The 19251-nt window shown below is 37.0% G+C and overlaps 4 protein-coding genes across 5 annotated transcripts in view; 3 read left to right on the forward strand and 1 right to left on the reverse strand.

The window, feature by feature from the left end:
- Positions 1-2268: 2268 nt before the first annotated feature.
- LOC107597316 (glycine receptor subunit alpha-4-like) lies at positions 2269-4069 on the forward strand. Its single transcript, XM_016288330.1, has 5 exons — positions 2269-2370; positions 3345-3568; positions 3649-3731; positions 3815-3952; positions 4062-4069. The coding sequence occupies exons 1-5, from the start codon at positions 2269-2271 to the stop codon at positions 4067-4069; spliced, it is 555 nt and encodes a 184-aa protein (XP_016143816.1).
- Positions 4070-8576: 4507 nt separating this feature from the next.
- LOC107597317 (glycine receptor subunit alpha-4-like) lies at positions 8577-10126 on the forward strand. The gene is made up of 3 exons (XM_016288331.1): positions 8577-8603; positions 8691-8795; positions 9803-10126. The coding sequence occupies exons 1-3, from the start codon at positions 8577-8579 to the stop codon at positions 10088-10090; spliced, it is 420 nt and encodes a 139-aa protein (XP_016143817.1). The 3' UTR covers positions 10091-10126.
- An 821-nt stretch (positions 10127-10947) lies between these two features.
- On the reverse strand, positions 10948-14610 carry LOC107597253 (60S ribosomal protein L36a). Of its 2 annotated transcripts, none has more exons than XM_016288237.1 (5): positions 14571-14610; positions 13555-13660; positions 13407-13474; positions 11126-11248; positions 10948-11029 (listed from the first exon to the last, which is right to left on the reverse strand). In XM_016288237.1, the coding sequence occupies exons 1-5, from the start codon at positions 14571-14573 to the stop codon at positions 11009-11011; spliced, it is 321 nt and encodes a 106-aa protein (XP_016143723.1). In that variant the 5' UTR covers positions 14574-14610; the 3' UTR covers positions 10948-11008. The 2 variants fall into 2 exon arrangements, with proteins under 2 accessions (XP_016143723.1, XP_016143722.1); XM_016288236.1 differs by lacking the exon at positions 14571-14610 and adding an exon at positions 14065-14158.
- A 45-nt stretch (positions 14611-14655) lies between these two features.
- The window catches only part of LOC107597318 (spectrin beta chain, non-erythrocytic 4-like), a 30095-nt gene continuing 25499 nt past the window's right edge, over positions 14656-19251 (forward strand). Inside the window, exons 1-5 of the mRNA XM_016288332.1 lie at positions 14656-14726; positions 15465-16129; positions 16315-16346; positions 17722-17855; positions 18216-18303. The gene's annotated coding sequence lies outside the window, so the exon portion shown is untranslated. The remainder of the gene's footprint in view (positions 14727-15464; positions 16130-16314; positions 16347-17721; positions 17856-18215; positions 18304-19251) is intronic.

Here is a 19251-nt window from a genome sequence, read left to right on the forward strand (position 1 = left end):
GTATTTTCTATCCCCTTATCCTAACCCTACACCTAAACCTCCCCCTCACAGAAAACTTTCTACATTTTTAGATTTTCAAAACACAATTTGATTTATAAGCTTGTTTTTTTCATGGGGACCTAAAAATGTCCCCACAAGATCAAAATCTACTGGTATTACTGTACTTGTGGGGACATTTGGTTACAGGAATGTTACATTTTAATAACATTTTTAAAACTGTATTAAAAGATGTTTCATATAACCGAATAAACATTATCTAGCCTTGGTGAGCATAAGAGAAAACATTTGAATGGTAGTGTGTACATTATGTTTCATATAAACTGAGACATTATTATATTGTCGCCACAGGACTATTGACGTGAACTGCAAGAGACACAAAGGTAATCAAAAATGTTGGAAAATTCAAACGAAATAGTGACGAGTCACAGAACCTAAAATATCAATAAAAAAAAAACTGAACAATGCTGAACCTAAATGCTTGCTGTTTAATAACAGCAAGCACTTGTTCTGTCATCTACTGAATATACTCAAGATATCAGAGGAGGTGGATGGATGGATGTTTGTGTCTCGGGATGTGGATCTGGAGCCCCTCAGGTGGAATCGTGTCACAGTTGTTTATTCTGATAAAAGTCTTTAAACGCATCTTACGCCCTGTTGCCTTCTCTCTTCTCCATGCTAGAACTGCACCTCAGGCTAGCATGTGACCAGAGAGAAAGAAAGAGCAGAAGACCCCCTGTATACACACACACACACACAGACGTCTCTTACTCTTAGTGTGCCCGTCTCAGGATGCGGTGCTCAGTCAGATGGCAGTGGAGGAGAGACCAGAGTGCATCGGAATGGGCGCCCTGCCCCTCCAAAACACATCTGCTTACTGAGATTTAGCCACAGGACAGCAGGGAGAAAAAGAGAGCAGCTGAATAGTGAAAGGATGTTTTCTCTGTTCTGGAGGATCCTGCTGGAGCTCTTACTGGTTTGGTGGATGTTTGAAGGGGTCATCAGGTGAGTTTTTCACAGGTGTGCCATCATTCCTCACTGGCATCACCGTGTGATTCATTCAAACACTTGTAGAGGCTGTTTGTGAAGATTTAAATATAGTTTGAAGCGTTTTCAGGTGTTAAAATGACCTGTTTCTTCCCTAATATTTGAATTTCCATTCTTGTTCGCTTTTCGTCTGTATTTGGCTTGTGTGTTCAGTTCAGTAGTCTTCATGGCTGATAGGTTTATTGACAGAATTTCAGTCCCAGACGATAAGAATGATTTCAGAAACATGCAGGATACGGCTGTCAGCTCACGCTAGATTTCTCTCCGTAAAAAGTGTCACAACAGCCTCTGTGAGGATTCGTGAGGGGCAGTTTCTCTGCTGGCATCAGGGCCATTTAGTTTGCTGTGCTGTCCACTCGAGTGCATGTTAACCCAAAGACCTAAATAAGTCTTTTCCTCTCATTCTCTTGCTTATGTTTTTTTTTAATTCATACTTTTTCTTTCCTCCTTCCTCTCGTTTTCTCTCATGATCTCTTGCTCTCTCTGAGCTCGTGTATATTTCATATCTGTTCTACATCTTAGAGATGTGGCTGTCTGTCAGCATGTGTGGAAGGAAATGTCCCCTCTGATAAGCTACTGTATATATATCACTAATGTCATGAACGTTCAATCAATAAATAAAATGCTGCAATCAAATATTTACAAAGTAACTGAATGCTAATTAAACATATTGGCTGAATAGCAGTGAACAGCTGTGTAGTTCATTTTAAGTAAATGGAGCATTTTACAGTTGTCTAGTTCTCTATGTTTGCGAAAATGATTTATTTTGATAATTTGTAATTTTGGATTTAACAGTCTTGGACAACCTCTTCAAGTGTTTTGTCTTGGAAACTATCTGTTGCTATTTGCTGCTTGTGGATTTCTTTTTATTCAAGACACTGAAGTTCAATTCTGTGTGAATTATTCATCTAATCTAATATGTTAAAATGGGAGACGCAGAGGTTGAGTTTTCAATGTTTTTCTTTCGGCTAAGATTTGCGCAAATTACATTTGGCTTTCAGTTTAGTTTTATCTTTAGTGGATTGTTTATTGCTGATGAAAAAAACAGCTTAGACCAGCCTAATATGATTTGCTGATTTTCCAGACTGGTCTGGTATGTTGGCCACTTTTTGGTCAGGCTGGATGAGCAGCAAAACACCAGGTTGGGGATCAGCTAGACCACTCTAAACCAGCAAAGACCAGCAAAGTGGTTTAAGCTGGTTTAAGTTTTTAAGTAATATGCTAATGTTTCATATTGTGTTGTTCTTTCATTTTTTAGGTCCTCCAGTAAATGTTACTTGCAACATTTTTATCAACAGCTTTGGTTCCATCACAGAGACCCCCATGGTACACACACACACACACACACACACACACACACACACACTAAACATACTATACTCCTAGGGAGAATTTTTCAGTATGCATTAAATGAATGATCATTAAATTTACCCCCATGGAGAATCTATGGGGTATTGTCAAGAGGAAAATGAGAAACAAGAGACCAAATGCAGATGAGCTGAAGGCCACTGTCAAAGAAACCTGGGCTTCCATACCACCTCAGCAGTGCCACAAACTGATCACCTCCATGCCACGCCGAATTGAGGCAGTAATTAAAGCAAAAGGAGCCCCTACCAAGTATTGAGTACATGTACAGTAAATTAACATACTTTCCAGAAGGCCAACAATTCACTAAAAATGTTTTTTTTATTGGTCTTATGAAGTATTCTAATTTGTTGAAATTGAAAATTGGTGGGTTTTTGTTGAATGTGAGCCAAAATCATCACAATTAAAAGAACCAAAGACTTACTTCAGTCTGTGTGCATTGAATTTATTTAATACACGAGTTTCACAATTTGAGTTGAATTACTGAAATAAATGAACTTTTCCACGACATTCTAATTTATTGAGATGCACCTGTATATAGCTTATCAGAAATATGTTTGGTCTAGAATGTATCACAGTACACTGTTCAAAACAGAGTTAAAATAATCAGAATCAAGCCTGAACATGACAATCAGACTTTTTTCGGACTAGAATCATCAGACTCCGTTTTATGAATGATAGATTCTTAAGAAGTTATTAACTGACATTTTAGACACAATTTGGCAACCATAATTAACACAGGCAAGTGGAGTGATATGGAAAGGTTCAGTGCTGTTACATGAATTAAATCCACTAATTTGTCATAAATAAATAAGTAAATAAATAGTGGACTGGAAATAATTGTTGTACATTAACATCTGTCATGTTTTAGCAAATGTATTTGCCTCAGCTGCTGTGAACGTGATCTGATGTATTTCTGAACACTAACTCCTCAGGATTATCGGCTGAACGTTTTTCTACGGCAGCAGTGGAATGACCCACGGCTGGCTTATAAAGAGTATCCAGATGATTCCCTGGATCTGGACCCATCCATGCTGGACTCCATCTGGAAGCCAGACTTGTTCTTCGCCAATGAAAAAGGCGCCAACTTTCACGAGGTCACTACGGACAACAAACTGCTGAGGATTTTCCAGAATGGAAATGTGCTGTATAGCATCAGGTGCGATATCACCCCCTATAGATTAAATATCATTCCAAACCATTACATGAATGATCATCCGATATCTCTCTTTCTTTCAGACTCACTCTGATTCTGTCGTGTCCTATGGATCTGAAGAACTTTCCAATGGACACACAGACCTGCACTATGCAGTTAGAGAGCTGTAAGACAGCCTCCATCAACTAATCTCATGATTATCTTATTTCTCTTTTATATGCTCATTATTCTCTGTCTTTCTCTCTCTAGTTGGCTACACTATGAATGATCTGATATTTCAGTGGTTGGATGAAGGCCCAATGCAAGTGGCTGATGACCTTGTGCTGCCCCAGTTTGTCCTGAAAGAGGAGAAAGATCTGGGATACTGTACAAAACACTACAACACTGGTATGCTATTGCAATTCCACCATTATACATTTTTACAGATTTTACAACCAGTGTTGAGTGTATGCATTACTAAGCTTACTCTAATTGAATTGTTTTTCCTTTGAAAAAGTAGAGTAGGGAATTACTGTCATTTAATTCAAGTTACCTCTGATGTAATTGCATTAAATACTTTATAGAGTGTAGAACAATTCTATGTTTACAAAACAATAGTGGATTTAACATCAAAATTTAACATCTTATGTTAAAATGTATGTTTTTAATATAACCCTCTCACTTTAAATACTTTGGTCCATTCAAGAATAATTTATGCAATTTTACATTATTTATTTGATAGAATTAAAAGAGCAGTATCATGTATTGTTCAACTGGTTGATGCTGATATGGGATTTAGAAAGCATTAAAGTAATAAGTAACAATACTTTTTAGAGAGAGTAATTAGTACTGTAATCTAATTACGTTGTTGAGGATGTAATTAGTAATGCTTTGAGTGGTTATCAAGGGGTTGCTATGCGTTTTCTCAGTTGTTCAATGAGGTTCTTAGAATGTTGCTATGCAGTTGCTAAGGTGTTTGGAGTGGTTGCCATTTTAGGTAATATACAGACTACTTTTTGATTACTTTTAGTTTACTTTTGACCTCTCTTGTTTTTTACATTGATTTAAATAGGATCATCTTGTACCATATTGACTTAAAAATACAAAGAGAAGAAAACATATTCCATTTATTGTTATGAACAACGTGAAGTCCATTAAATATTACATTATGTCAAGGTTTCTTAAACTGGGGTTTGTGAAGGAACTGCAGAGGGTTCATGAGTTTAATGAAAAGCTAATGATTAATTAAATCATAAAAATGTTAAATTAAAACAAAGAATTTTAAAATGAATCAAAATAAAACACTTAATGAGAAAAAAAAAAAATATTTTATTTGTTTACGTGCATGTCATGTGACCATAACCAATGTCAGAGAACCGTAACCATGCAAATGTGATGCTTCATTATTAAAATATTTAGTTTAAAATCTCAGGAGTACTTTATATAAAAATATATTTGGTCAAAGAGGATCAGATGACAGAAAAGTGAATTAGTGAATTTTAATGTGTTTGAAAGACAAAAGCCTTCCAAAGTAATACATGGTAAAGTAACCAACTGAGTGATAATTCAAATAAAAATTCATGTAGTTGATGCAATGTTGAAACACTTCTTAAACCTGAAATGATTTTTTGAATCCAGTGGTCAAATGCTGTATAGCCACCTGATTAATAACTGATCTCATCCACAAAACTGGAAGACTTTCTGAGTGTATATAAGCATTAGGCTATTTTAGAAAGAAAAGTTAAAAGATGAAAAAGAGGAATTAGGGAGACTCAATAAATTATGAATATGATGATATAATTCATTGTTAACTGAGGGACATAGTAGTATACTTAATGTATGATGTAAAGTTCACTTAAAGAAAACTTACAAGTATACTTGTAGTATAAAACTACTAAACTAGTAGTTTACTGAGACTATACTTCAAAGTGTACTAAAAATGCTACTACAAGTATTTAATTGGTAAACTATCAGTATACCTATGTTCACTTTTAGTATAGTTGCAGTACAAACTAAACATTTTGATGTAAACTAGTTGTGTACTCAAAGTTGACTACTGTTATACTTAAAGTATACTTAAAAGTATACTTTTATATACTAGAAAGTGGGCCAATTTAGTCCCAAGGAGTATTGAAATAGTACATTTACAAGTATACTACTAGTACACTGATATTTGTATACTTACGACATAATGTATACTTAAAAATATACTTGAACTTAAGTATACTTATTAAAATAAACTTGTAGTATACTACTTTTTGGTAAGGGTCTCCTCTGTCATACACACGCGACATGCGTTGAGTGCCCTTAAGATACTATACAATCACTGTGCCTGTGATCTTTCATGAGAGCAGCCTGCTGGCCCCTTCAGAGCAGGGAGGGAAGGTCAGCGATGGCATAAAGCCATGTCATGAATATTGCACAGAGTAATACTGTTCTTTCCACAGACAAAATGTGGGACAACACGAATGGGAAGAAAGTGAAGGAGCTGCAGGATTTTAAATCTGGAAAATGTCCCAGTGAAGCAGAATACCAAATGCTTAGCTGAACTGATAAATTAAGCATTAGTTCTCTTTTACCAAATGGAAATGCTAAAACAGTAATTGTATTCAAACAGGTTTTCTGAACCTGAATCTATGATTGGTTGGCAAGACAGATGGCCCTGCTCAAAGCTCACACCATTGGTTGATCCAGTGTTGTTGGGTCAAGCTGGTCCGGGTGCTCAAATAAACTCTGTGAGCATTACAGAGCTTGGGGGAATTTAACCTACAAATGGCTTTCTTATAGTTTATAAATATTAAGATGTCTGATTATTAAGAAGACCCTGTTTTGACACTGAAAATCAGTTTTAAGAAATGTATTTTGCTTTGTTATACTCAATGACTATAAAGGTGAATCTCATTAAGCTTGTCAAGAACATAATTGTACAATTAATTTTTTTACCCCAAAAGAGTAATAAATATAAAAAATATATTTTTCAGTTCAACAAATACAAATAAAAGTAATGTACTTACCCTACCATTTAAGTAAGATTTTTTTTAGTAAATTAAAAAATTCCGCAGAGATGCATTAAATTGTTTTAAAATGACAGTAAAGATTTTGTGAGAAATCATGTTTTTCACAAAACTGTGACACTGAAGACTGAAGAAATGTCTGCTAAATAGTCAGCTTTGCCATCACATGAATAAATTACTTTTAAAATATATTAATATTGAAAATGGTAATTTTAGATTTTAATATTTCACAATATTAACTCATATTTTTTAATCAAATAAATGTAGCCTTGGTCGGCATAAGATACTTTTTCCAAAAACATAAAAAAATCTTATCAACACCAACTTTTCTGTAGTGTATATATATTATTTGAGTAAAAGTAATATCTAATTTTCTTTTTTAATATGTGTTCCATTAAAAAATACAAACAAACCCTTAAGAAAAACATCCAGATGCATTATGCTAATGAGAATGGGGTGGGGGTAGTTGTGCTTGTCATGAAAATTTCGCAATTCACTTTTAATGGTCCTAAAAATAGGCTTCATTTTCTTGATGTAACACATAAATTCTCGTTTTGTCGGATTTTTGAGCTGTATTATGACCCAGACATGCTCTTTGTCTGCCTGGAATAGAAGACTATTCCCAGATTCCTCTCAGGAGTTTTTGTCAGCAGAAACTGCAGTTATTTCCCTATCTTTACTCCTAACCAGCTAGTTGAGAGAACATCGTGGCTTTCTTTTGGACACAGCAGACACTGTCCTGCCACAAAGAGCAGAGAGAATAAATATTACACTATCCTGTCCTTTTCTATTCCTCCTCCATCTCCCCTCTATCGCCCTGCAGGGCAGACTGTGTGTGTGTGTGTGTGTGTGAGAGAGAGAGAGAGAGAGACCCAGTGGGTGAGTTAGTGGCGCTGTGCCCCCTCAATTGCCTTAGGGATGCTGTTAGCCATGTAACATGCAAACATGCTTACACACTACTGCACTCAAGCTTTTAGGCACAATGCACATATAAAAACACATACACCCCATTATGCATGTGGTGTTAGCCACATACATACAAACACATACACACACAGACACACACAATCTGACTGACTGTTTGGTCACAGGCAGAACGGTGCAGTAGGCTGTCTGATCTCATGTGCATTAAGTCACCCAAAGCAGCGACCTGTACACAATGTGATTCAACACAAACGCACCTAACTGACTGGATCTCATACAAAAAAAAAAAGCATCTTTTCCCTAAGGAATAAATATGCTGTCACTGTTGATATCTCTCTCACACCCACACACACACACACACACACACAGAGAGAGAGACAGAGACAGAGAGATATATATATTGAAAATATCACCAATAATAAGTAACCTGGAAAAAAGGGAAGACTGAGGAAAGCCAAAGAAAGCTGATATAAGAAAGGAAGACAAAGCCAAAGAAAACCGTATGTAGAAAACATATGTATCTTAGAGAGTAAATGCATTGTTTAAAACTAAAGCCTGGCTAACAAAAATATGTTCTAAGAACATTTCGCTAACGTTACCAATAAGTTATTAAAAAATGTTATTGCTGAATGTTTAAAATGTCAAGTTTTAAAAATGTTTTTTTCTTGGTTATGCTAATGTTAAAGGAACATTCCATTTGATCATTTTGCAAACATTATGGAAACGTTACTTTTGAATGTTCTCTTAACATTCTGAAACAAGTTGTCACAATAAAAGACAAATGTCAAACTAAGATGTTTCAGATAATCAATAATGTATAAATGTATAATATTTTGTGGTAACGTTTGAGAACAGATAACTTTGAATGACCATTCTGTTAACGTTACTGGAAGAACATTTGTTCATAACTTTGAGAAAAGCTTGCCAGAATGTTTGCCGAATTCCTGAGAATGTTCCCTGTTATATGTGATGGTTCAGCGTGAAAGCCGCTCACTGACTTAGTTACGTCTTGACAAATTAAAGATATTACTGTAGAAATGTGCATGCCCACTAGAGATTTTTAAGGTACATTGTGACCCCGTTTCAGATCTGTAATGCATGGTTACAGAAAAGCCGGGGAGGTTGACGAGTGCACTGGAAGAGAATATTTTATTGTTTAAATAAATGATGGCTCTGTTTTTAAATAAGTGTCTTTGTATTGTCTTCAGGCATCTGGTCAGGCTGGAGGAGCAGAGATGAAGAATAAAAGCAACAACGTCACAGAGAGTACGCCAAGCAGAAGCACACAACGCCACTGCAGTGCCTGTGCACGGGTATATGCACCCACAAATTAAACATTTACATATAAACACTCCGGCCTTTAGAATACTTGATTCTGATTGGTCATTCTTTTTTTTTTTGTATAATGATGGCAACATAACTGTGCTACTTTCATGTCTTTCATATCACTCTCATATCTTATCCTTTTTATAAAAACGCAAGTTCGATAACTAATTGGTGATCTTGCCATACATAACTCTACATAAATAATAAATGTCATTAATCTATGGTAGGCTAATGTTTCTCAGTTAAAACAAGAAAACAAAAACATCACTAAGAGATAAAAAAAAGCTGGACAAGAAGGAAATTAAAATAGTGAAAGACATTTTACAAAGCAGCTAAATATGTTAGCTAAGTGGCCCATGGAAAATGTTTCTTCATATATATATATACAGTGGGTACGGAAAGTATTCAGACCCCCTTAAATTTTTCACTCTTTGTTATATTGCAGCCATTTGCTAAAATCATTTAAGTTAATTTTTTTTCCTCATTAATGTACACACAGCACCCCATATTGACAGAAAAACACAGAATTGTTGACATTTATGCAGATTTATTAAAAAAGAAAATCTGAAATATCACATGGTCCTAAGTATTCAGGAAAAATGTAAGGGGGTCTGAATACTTTCCGTACCCACTGTATATATATATATATATATATATATATATAAGAAATGTTTCTTGATCAGCATAAATTGCATAAAACAGCATAAAATCACAAAATCAGCATATTAGGATGATTTCTGAAGGATGTAACGCTGGCTACTTGAAATTCAGCTTTCCCATCACATGTATAAAAGACATTTTAAATATATATTTAAAATAAATAAATAAAATTGTAATTATATTTCACAGGATTACTGATTACTGTATTTTTGATCAAATAAATGCAGCCATGGTGAACATAAGAGACTTCTAGGAACATAAATAAATCGTGCCGACCCCAAACTTTTGAACGATAGTGTATATTCATATATTTTGTGGTGATGTTTTCCTTTAGGAAGAGCGGTTAGCCTCAGAGAATCAGGACTTGTACTTCCCGGGATACGGGATGGACAGCTGTCTGTCTGGGGATGGGCCTCTCTCTGAGGCTGCTGCCATGTTTGCGGGCCTGCCGCCTGGCCACGTTCTGTTTGACATCCGCCGCCGCTTCGTGGAACGAGCAAAGCGGATAGACACCATCTCGCGAGCCGTCTTCCCCCTCAGCTTCCTCGTTTTCAACGTGTTCTATTGGATCACATACAAAGTGCTTAGAAATGAGGACATTCACCCTGCCCTGCAACCCTGACTCCTTTTAAGACTTCTGAACTTCCCAGTATCCCATTTTGTGAGCCCGTTTAAATCCAGTGTGAGGATGAGATCCCTTATCAAGGACATTTAAAATCAATCCAGTTGAGGAAAGGTACAACACGTTCTCTCTGCAGAGTGAACATATATGCATGTGTCTATGACCACTTTTGAGATCTAAAACCTTTAGTTTATATGCAATGGCTGAATCACTCCTGACCTTTGAGATGCAAGTTTTTTTTGTTTTTTTTTCTCAGAGCACACTTGTTTGTCTATTATTAAAAATAAATGTTCTAAACAAAGGGTTTGTTTGGCAGCTTTTTTTCCTAGTCTTGTATGTACAGGTACCCACAAACAGGGAAGCACTGAAATCTCAAAAGTACATTTTATTTACATGCATCAAATTAGCTATCAAAACTGACAATGTAATCATGAATTTAGCTTTAACTCTAATCAGTCTAAAAATGCACTTTTCAGGATGATCTAATGTAATGCGTGTACTTTCCAGCACAAAAACATCAGGGGATGCCTTTAGACATAACTTTCTTTCCTACAGCTGCCAAGTTAAATGTTTCTCACATTCATTTTTTAATGTGTGGTGTGTCTCCTCCTTGTTCTGTTCCTGACTACACACAAAACTGCGTAAGAGTCTAAGTAAAGATTTATCTTCCGCTGCGGGATGCATAATCTGCTTTACCTCAACAGCTGCACGAGACACAACAGATCAGCTGTTAAAGCAACATTTTTGTATGCATTTATGGAAGCACAGCTGCTATTTTGGTCCCCTATGGTGCACTTGTGTGGAACTTAATTTGGAAACACAGTTTGATACTGATGAATAAAAGGCTAGAGTCCGCATAACTGTATACAACTTTTATTGACAGTGATGGTAAACCACAATAGAAGCATTTGGCCCAGCTCAGAACTGGATGACCTGGCCCTGTAAGAGAGACGAGAATATAAATTAGGTATGTTCATTCTCTTAACAGGTGACCAATGTGATGTCAAGTCTGGTCAGCTGATGTGTATTCCTTACCTTTCTCTTCTTGTCTCCTCCTAACTCAAAGTGTTTGCATCTCTTAATGGCCAACATCCTCTTTGAGCGGCAGTTGGGCTCCACGCACTCCAGCCTCAGCACGATCTTCTTTGTGGTTTTAGCCTGCAGCACAAGGAGAGACAATCACACCTGATATGCAAACATCCATACAATCAATCAATCTAGCAAAATCTTTCTTTCCCACAAACAAAGTAGATCTAGACTCAACTAAAATGCTTAGGGGGTAATTTGTGGAAAGTTTAAAGCTTTATGTACATTTGAAATGTACTTTCAGCTGTTCATCTGTGATCTGATCAGAAGTGGTAAAACAGAACACTGTTACACATGCAACTTGAATATACCTCCTGTGACCAGCTGTGCTGTTGAAAAAGAACGTGACTGACTACTACTTTTTTTTTTTATGAACCTCATTCATTTGTATTTAGTACTGTCCACTTGTAATCGGATAGCTCTTTACAAGTGTTACACCACTTGTAAAGAGTCTAAAGGCCCGTTCACACCAAGGACGATAACTATAAAGATAAAGATAGTTATAAAATTCGTTCTCAATATTAAAGAATAGCACACCACAGAGTCCACGCCACAACTATAACGATAAAGACAAAGAGAAACGATATCGTTGGAATCACTTTCAAAATTATTATTTTTTTTTCAGCTGATGAGCGATAAAAAAAAGCTTGAGAATTTAAAAGGGTCCTATTATGCTCTTTTACAAAGTCTTGATTTTGTTTTGGGGGTGTACTAGAACAGGCTCTCATACTAGGTTATTCGAAAAACACATTATTTTTCACATATTTTACATCATTACAACAACACCTCTCTCCCCAGTCTGGCATGAACGGCTCGAATAGTTCCTGTATCAAATGAAGGCCCGCCTTCTGAAATATGAAAGGTGTTGCGATTGGTTAGCTGGGCCAGTGAGTGCTGTGATTGGCAGCACTCGGCGCCTGGTCGGGAAATAGGCTTATTTGAGATGCGCCTCGCCTTGCCTGAAATGTTGGTGAGAGTAGGCGGCTGCAGTGAGGGGAGGAGTGAAATAAGCTCAGTCAAGACGGACAGTTCTGCCCTCTCGAAGTGGAACAGATATCAACGAGATCAAAGACAGATATCGCGTTATTCTCACTCACGTGCTGTCTTGCTTATAAACATGATATAATTTCAGTTCTGATAGGTTTATATGAAAATAAATATGATGAACAAGACACTTAAAAGCTTGCTATTTAATTCCATACGAAAGGTGTATTTATCATCCATTTTTACTTTAATACAAACATGTACTTTAGATTTTTATAGGAATATGACCACAACCACATATCTCACAGAGATCGCACTGTCATCGTGTTTGGGAATATTCATGCATAATTTAAATACATAATCACATGAAATCAGATTAAAAAAATAAAATATTTTAGAAGAGAACCGCAGCATCACAGGTGTCCGAACCAATGAGCACTAAGCTGTGACGTCAGTCAGTCGTTTCCAATCATGCTTTTGGTCAGCGCAGTCGGTGGAGAGCAACTGCGCTCGACTGCACAATCCGACACAGCTACCTCGCCGTCGCGAGTTTTTTTGCACACGTCAGCATGAAATATCTCCTTTTGAAGTGGACTTTGAGCTTTGTAACTTTGCAGATCTTTTTTTATGCTCAAACAGTAACATTACAGACTAACTAAAGTTGAAAAAGCACAATAGGACCCCTTTAAAGCGGCAGAGGAGCGTGCGCTTAGAATAAACAGACGATATTGTTCGCTGGTGTGGACGCTAATATCGTTATCTTTATAGTTATCATTCTTGGTGTGAACGGGGCTTTAGGCTCAATATTCATCTAAATTCCAATACAGTATATTATTTAGTAAAATGCCAAATAAAGGCATTTAGCCATGTCAAAAAATACATATATACGGCTAACACTAACCCGAAGACACTTCAGGCCTGCAGTTTGTGTGTAGATAAGTTTCCACCATACTCTACACCAGTGGGTCTCATTTTTGTCAAGAACTAGAAAAGCATACATTTAGTTTTACTGTATAAAGAAAAGTTACACCCTTTGCTTAATTAAAATGAACCTCACTATGTCTACACTGTTGATTTAAAGTATATGTAAACTACTTTACGTTGCAACACCACCTAAAAGTGTTTTAATTACAGAAACTTGCTTCAAAATACAACAATATCGCTTTGGTGCAATATTAAAAGACTTTGAAAACTGCTGGTCTAATGTTAAACGTGGCAATTCTTGCATCTGCAAGACCCAACAAACCTTTTTCCGGAAAATAGGCTTCGTCTGTCCTCCATAACCACTCTGCTTTCTGTCGTAACGCCTCTTTCCTACAAGACACAGATGAACAAATGCAGGTAAAGGTCTACAATGAGCATACTGCTGATCTCAGTCAGCTCTCTGAACTTACCCTGGGCGTACAGAGAGTCTTTGCCCTTCTTGTACTGGGTCACTTTATGTGGCTGGTGCTTCTTGCATTTCTTGCAGTAGGTCCTGCGGGTCTTCGGCACGTTGACCTGAAGATAAACACGCATGTTGTCAGAGACCTCCAGCAGCCCGAGCTCATTACACCGCCTAGCTTTAGCGCTCAAGCTAATCGGCAGTTTCGCGAAATATACAGAAAATTTCGTAAGTTAAAGAGTGTGCATAATCATTTCGAATACATAAAGACAAAAAACTAGCGTTTTATTAATATCCCAAAATATAACTCGTAGGCGTTTACAACTAAACCATCTGCATTACGAGTTGTCAAATCGGCAGATAATAATCTCATTCGTCACATAAATTACCCAATAAAACACTTTATATGGTGCCGAGGATGTATACATCCACAACGTATAGTTTGTTTGGGTCTAGGTTGTTCTCATATTTAGGATTAAAACAGATTTTGTCTGAAACTCCGCAGGACGGTATTACTCACCATGGTTGCCCTCGCGGCGCAGGAGCGAAGAGGAAGTGCAGACGTCACTCAGAGCATTAGTACCGGGTCGCGAGAGACAAGTCTCGCGCTGTTTGCTGCTGCACGATGCTACCACCTAATGGTCGACATACCGAGCAGCCCGAGCTCATTACACCGCCTAGCTTTAGCGCTCAAGCTAATCGGCAGTTTCGCGAAATATACAGAAAATTTCGTAAGTTAAAGAGTGTGCATAATCATTTCGAATACATAAAGACAAAAAACTAGCGTTTTAGTAAGATTGTCCCAAAATATAACTCGTAGGCGTTTACAACTAAACCATCTGCATTACGAGTTGTCAAATCGGCAGATAATAATCTCATTCGTCACAAAAATTACCCAATAAAACACTTTATATGGTGCCGAGGATCTATACATCCACAACGTATACTTTGTTTGGGTCTAGGTTGTTCTCATATTTAGGATTAAAACAGATTTTGTCTGAAACTCCACAGGACGGTATCACGCACCATGGTTGCCCTCGCGGCGCAGGAGCGAAGAGGAAGTGCAGACGTCACTCAGAGCATTAGTACCGGGTCGCGAGAGACAAGTCTCGCGCTGTTTGCTGCTGCACGATGCTACCACCTAATGGTCGACATACCAAGCATATATGAATACGAATAATAGTGAGTAGTATTTGTTTTATTTTATGTGTAACGTTAATTTTAATATCACAGAACACGTAAAAGCTCGATAATAACAAGGTATCGCGATATTTTATCGAGACGTGACCACAACGCGAGTTCCTTTTTGATATCGCCTCAGAAAAGACGACATTGGCTTGATTTACCAAACTTTTTTTTTTTTTGGAAAATGATCAAAATGTCATAAAAATGGCTGAAAATGCGACTAGTATCACGTAATTTCGAGTAAACGCGTCTAAATTACTATATACACTGTTCTTACGGCGGAATGCAAATAAATGACAAATATTTATATTTACAGAAGTACCTTTGCCAAATTTTAGAGTTGAAATCACAATAACTGAGGAAGTCTGTTCTCAAAAACACAATTATAAAAGGGAAGAGAAGTTTCAAAGACCAGGAAAGTATGCTTTTTTTGAGCTGTTTCAGTGTTGAGTTTATATTTTCACTGGTGTTTGAGTTCATTTTTGTAACTCGGTAGCAGAACTCGAACCTGCAGTGTTTTTTTTTTAAATGGGGCAGAAAGATATAACAGGTATGGTGGTAGGCTTTGTTTATAAGGAATATTTGTACTAGATGATGAATAACCAAAAACATATATTGAAATAAGAAGTGCTGTAATAAACATGGTAATATTTTAATAAAAAAAATGTTCAAACTGTTCTATTTCTATTGATGTTCCTCATTTGTCATTGTTTGTTGTCATTTTTGTTTTGTCAGAGAATAATGAAGTATAAAGAACAAACGCCTAGCAGAAAAGGAAGCAGTTTGTGCTGCTGTGCCTGCCGGCCGCCTGAGAAGCTGATATGGACTGGCACATGCAGCATGCTGCTGGCTGGCACTATCACCATGGCAACACTCACTAGGTCATTCCAGATGAGCTGTAATAACATCTGCCTGACCCAGTGACTTCAAGGTGCATTCTGCACATTATACTTGCCTGCTAGATATTACTAGAAAACCATGCCTGCACATTCAGGGTTTGGATTGACATGGCCTTTGAAAAAACACCCTCTCAACCATCCACACACATGCTGCATCTCCATGGAGCTTGGATTAATAACACCTGATTGTACATGTTCGCCTTTGGCTCCCTTCATGCAGATTAATGGGGTTAATTAAAGTGAAATAATTTGAAAAGACAAAGAACAAACATTGTGAGGTTGCTCTGTTGTTAAAGGGCCAGTGACTGAGGAAAATGTGTCTGATTTGCAAGCCCATAAATAAATAATACATACAAGCCTAATACATCCATGTGTTGATATTAAAGCTTTGTTAGAAATAAAGCAATGTTTTGGATGTTGCAGGATCCCTGGTGATTCACCAACCCTTGACACAACATTGGCCAATGATATTTTTGAACACCAGTAATGTTAGTGCACCAGGTAAACCTTTTTTGTAAGCTGTGTTGGGGGTAAAACATTGCAATTACGTGAGTTACGTAATCAGATTACGTTTTGAAGTAACTAGTTAAATAACGCATTACGTTTTAGTTTACAAGAAAATATCTGAGTCCCTTTTTTAAATGCGTAATGCCAGTTACTTTATTTTCCCATTTATTAACTGGCAGTTCTCCTGCTCCCATGTTGAGAGAACTCGGGAGTAAGTGCAGAGGTGTTGTGTGTGCTGTGGGAACATGATTGTTACTGTAGTTCTAGATTAAAGGGGTCATATGATGTTGCTAAAAAGAACATTATTTTGTGTATTTGGTGTAATGAAATGTGTTTATGCGGTTTAAGGTTAAAAAAACATTATTTTCCACATACTGTACATTATTGTTTCTCCTCTATGCCCCACCTTTCTGAAACGCTTCGATTTTTACAAAACTCATCGGTCTGAAAAGCGAGGTGTGCTCTGATTGGCCAGCTATCCAGTGCGTTGTGATTGGCCGAATACCTCAAGCGTGTGATGGAAATGTTACGCCCCTACCATACTGTGATGCCATATCCCGGCCGAAGCGATGAGACAAAAACATTAAAACCCATTACAAACGAGGCATTTGTTGCATCCAGTGGGGACATAATTACGGATTTATAACGACGTATACTATCTTTTTACGCATTGCATCGCGCCGCGTCAAAGTTAATGTATTTCCTCAGCGACCAGCATGGATCAGCTCTAGGCATTACGAAGCGGATATCGTCCTCTTTTGGAAGACCAACCAAAGTAGTTTCACTTTCACAACGAAACACACAGCACCTTCACGACATGGCGCTGGCGGCAACAATACTAAAGCGAGGATAAAAGTTATGCCTTCTTTGCGTGAACATTTGGGCGGCGTTATGCAAATCTTCCCACATAGTGACGTAGACATGTGGGGGCGTGTTAGAACGAGCCGTTTTAGGTAGGCGTGGTTGACTCTTTTAACTTTTATAAAGAATATCTCTTTGGATTTGAGACTTTAGTCTTTGCAACTTTACAGATCTTCTTTATGCACCAAGAGCTTGTAACACTCCAAAGAGAAAGGAAAAATGTAAATCGCATCATATGACTCCTTTAAATGTGAATATGCATTTACTCATCTCGCTTGCCTAAAAACAGATTCAGTATTCTTCAAAATTAATAAAAAAACTGTGAAAAGCAAACTCAGAATATTATGCAAACCTGCAATAAAATTAAATGTTAACACAAAAATTCAATTTTATTAACCAGTGTATTTGCTGCAGACCTTCAATGATCAAATTCAACCATGCTAATAAGAAAAAATGATTTTAGATAGACATAACATTTGTGTATGTTTTTTTTTAATGTATTTATTTATTTGTGAATGAGAAGAAAGTGTTGAGCTTTCTTGCATCCTGTTCTTCATGCAGTCCAGAATGGCAGCACAGCTGAAAGGTCTTTAAATGAATGGCTATCTTTGGCATGCTGTACCTGTATTTGTAGCGCTAACCCGTTATTTGTGACATAATTGTGTGTATAAATAGAAAATGTAAAAATGTGAATGATTCATCCGTGATTATGTGGTTTCTTGTAGTAGAAGTGCATTGTCCCCATATCGCAGAGCATGTTGTCCAGAGGGGGGCGCCAAACAGCTGAAGGCATCTGGCTTTATTTAAACAGGGAAGGAGACAAGTTTATGGTGACATCCAGCAAATTACGAAAACGAAGGTGAATATTTGTAAATTTCTTTCATGCTCATATCCTATATGTTGCGTTTCAATTTGGTAATTCTTCAAATCTTGTCATTTTTGGACTGGGTACACTCGGTTACAGAGCATTTAATTGTTATTCTAATTGTTATAGTTCAAAGAAAAAGAAACAATGAAATGAAATATTAATAAAAAAGCTTATTTGTGTGCCTCTTCTAAGCATAATATTAATAGTATTAATATGGCCTGATGCAGTGACACTGCAACACAGTAGTTTAGGTCAGTAATACCATAGCTTGTATCATGAAAAGAGGCAATAAGGACACTTTTCATTTGAATTTGAAGGATTTCTCACCACCACCTTCCCCTGTACCTGCAGACTTGCCAGAATGCTGATTCATTTTTGGAGTACGGCCATATCTATTCAAACCCAGATCTGAGGCTGGCGGTTCTGATTAATTTAAATGGTAGGTTTTCATAATTATTTGATTTTCTATCTCTGAGCTACTGTCTGCTTACATTATTAGCATTAAATTAGTGGCAGATGTTAATTATAAATTAGTAACCTACATTTTTAAATGCGTATATAACCAAAAAAAAATTTTCATCAAGTTTTAGGGTTTTTATTTTTTTGTAAGCCTACGAATATAAAGGTGTCTATGTATTTTCATTCATAAGAATTCATAAGAAATGTATTTTCTTAATATCTATAATTTCCATTCCTCACTGCCCCCCCCCCCCCCCCACCCCTAAAATAATCTGCATACCCTAGTTTGAAAACCACAGAACTAGAATAAAGGTGATCTCAAATATAATAGGCTTAAAGCTACAAAACCGTAATTTGAATTAGACTATCAGCAAATGTAAAATATGCCAAGCACACAGGGTTTCATACAGATCCTGTAAGGCACATGGTACAATCCTTGTCTCTTATTTCCTGTTAATCCAAATCCCGCAGTTAATAACATTGATGCTTAATTGCTTCAATTGTTTCTGAAATCAAAATCCGTCCATTTCTGCAGACGTATTTTTCAGCCCAAACCTCTGTTCCCTGGTTGTGTGCATTTCTAAAACATGTGTCTGTCTCTTTAAATCGGAAGCAGCTATGCTACAGCGACACATGTGTGTCCTTGCCCCTGCTCTCACTCAGCTGTTTGAAATGGTGACAGATTCCTTATAGACACACAGTCAAGATATCTCCCACTGAACCATTGGATGTCTCTTTTTACCTTTGTAATAACACAATCCACCTCTCCAGTTATTTTTTCTAGTCTCTTCTCAGTGCTCATGTAACACACACATCTTCCCTTTAGGATGTCCTTACACACACACACACACACACACACACACACACACACACACACATCTGTGAAAAGTGGGGACATCCCAAAGGCGCAATGGCGTATATAGTGGAG

Source organism: Sinocyclocheilus grahami, unplaced genomic scaffold, assembly GCF_001515645.1.
Source record: "Sinocyclocheilus grahami isolate Dianchi unplaced genomic scaffold, SAMN03320097.WGS_v1.1 scaffold230.1, whole genome shotgun sequence".
NCBI lineage: Eukaryota > Metazoa > Chordata > Actinopteri > Cypriniformes > Cyprinidae > Sinocyclocheilus > Sinocyclocheilus grahami.

Excerpts from the sequence above, each read along its gene's own strand:
- LOC107597253 (XM_016288237.1), bottom strand. Across the intron at positions 11,249-13,406 it reads AGCCTATTTTCCGGAAAAAG|GCTAAAACCACAAAGAAGAT; the intron begins GTTTGTTGGGTC and ends CTTGTGCTGCAG. Across the intron at positions 11,030-11,125 it reads GAGGAGACAAGAAGAGAAAG|GGCCAGGTCATCCAGTTCTG; the intron begins GTAAGGAATACA and ends TCTCTCTTACAG.
- LOC107597317 (XM_016288331.1), top strand. The coding sequence starts at position 8,577 with ATGCATGGTTACAGAAAAGCCGGGGAG. Across the intron at positions 8,604-8,690 it reads GTTACAGAAAAGCCGGGGAG|GCATCTGGTCAGGCTGGAGG; the intron begins GTTGACGAGTGC and ends TATTGTCTTCAG. Across the intron at positions 8,796-9,802 it reads ACTGCAGTGCCTGTGCACGG|GAAGAGCGGTTAGCCTCAGA; the intron begins GTATATGCACCC and ends GTTTTCCTTTAG.
- LOC107597316 (XM_016288330.1), top strand. The coding sequence starts at position 2,269 with ATGTTTCATATTGTGTTGTTCTTTCATTTTTTAGGTCCTCCAGTAAAT. Across the intron at positions 2,371-3,344 it reads CCATCACAGAGACCCCCATG|GATTATCGGCTGAACGTTTT; the intron begins GTACACACACAC and ends CTAACTCCTCAG. Across the intron at positions 3,732-3,814 it reads CACTATGCAGTTAGAGAGCT|TTGGCTACACTATGAATGAT; the intron begins GTAAGACAGCCT and ends TTCTCTCTCTAG.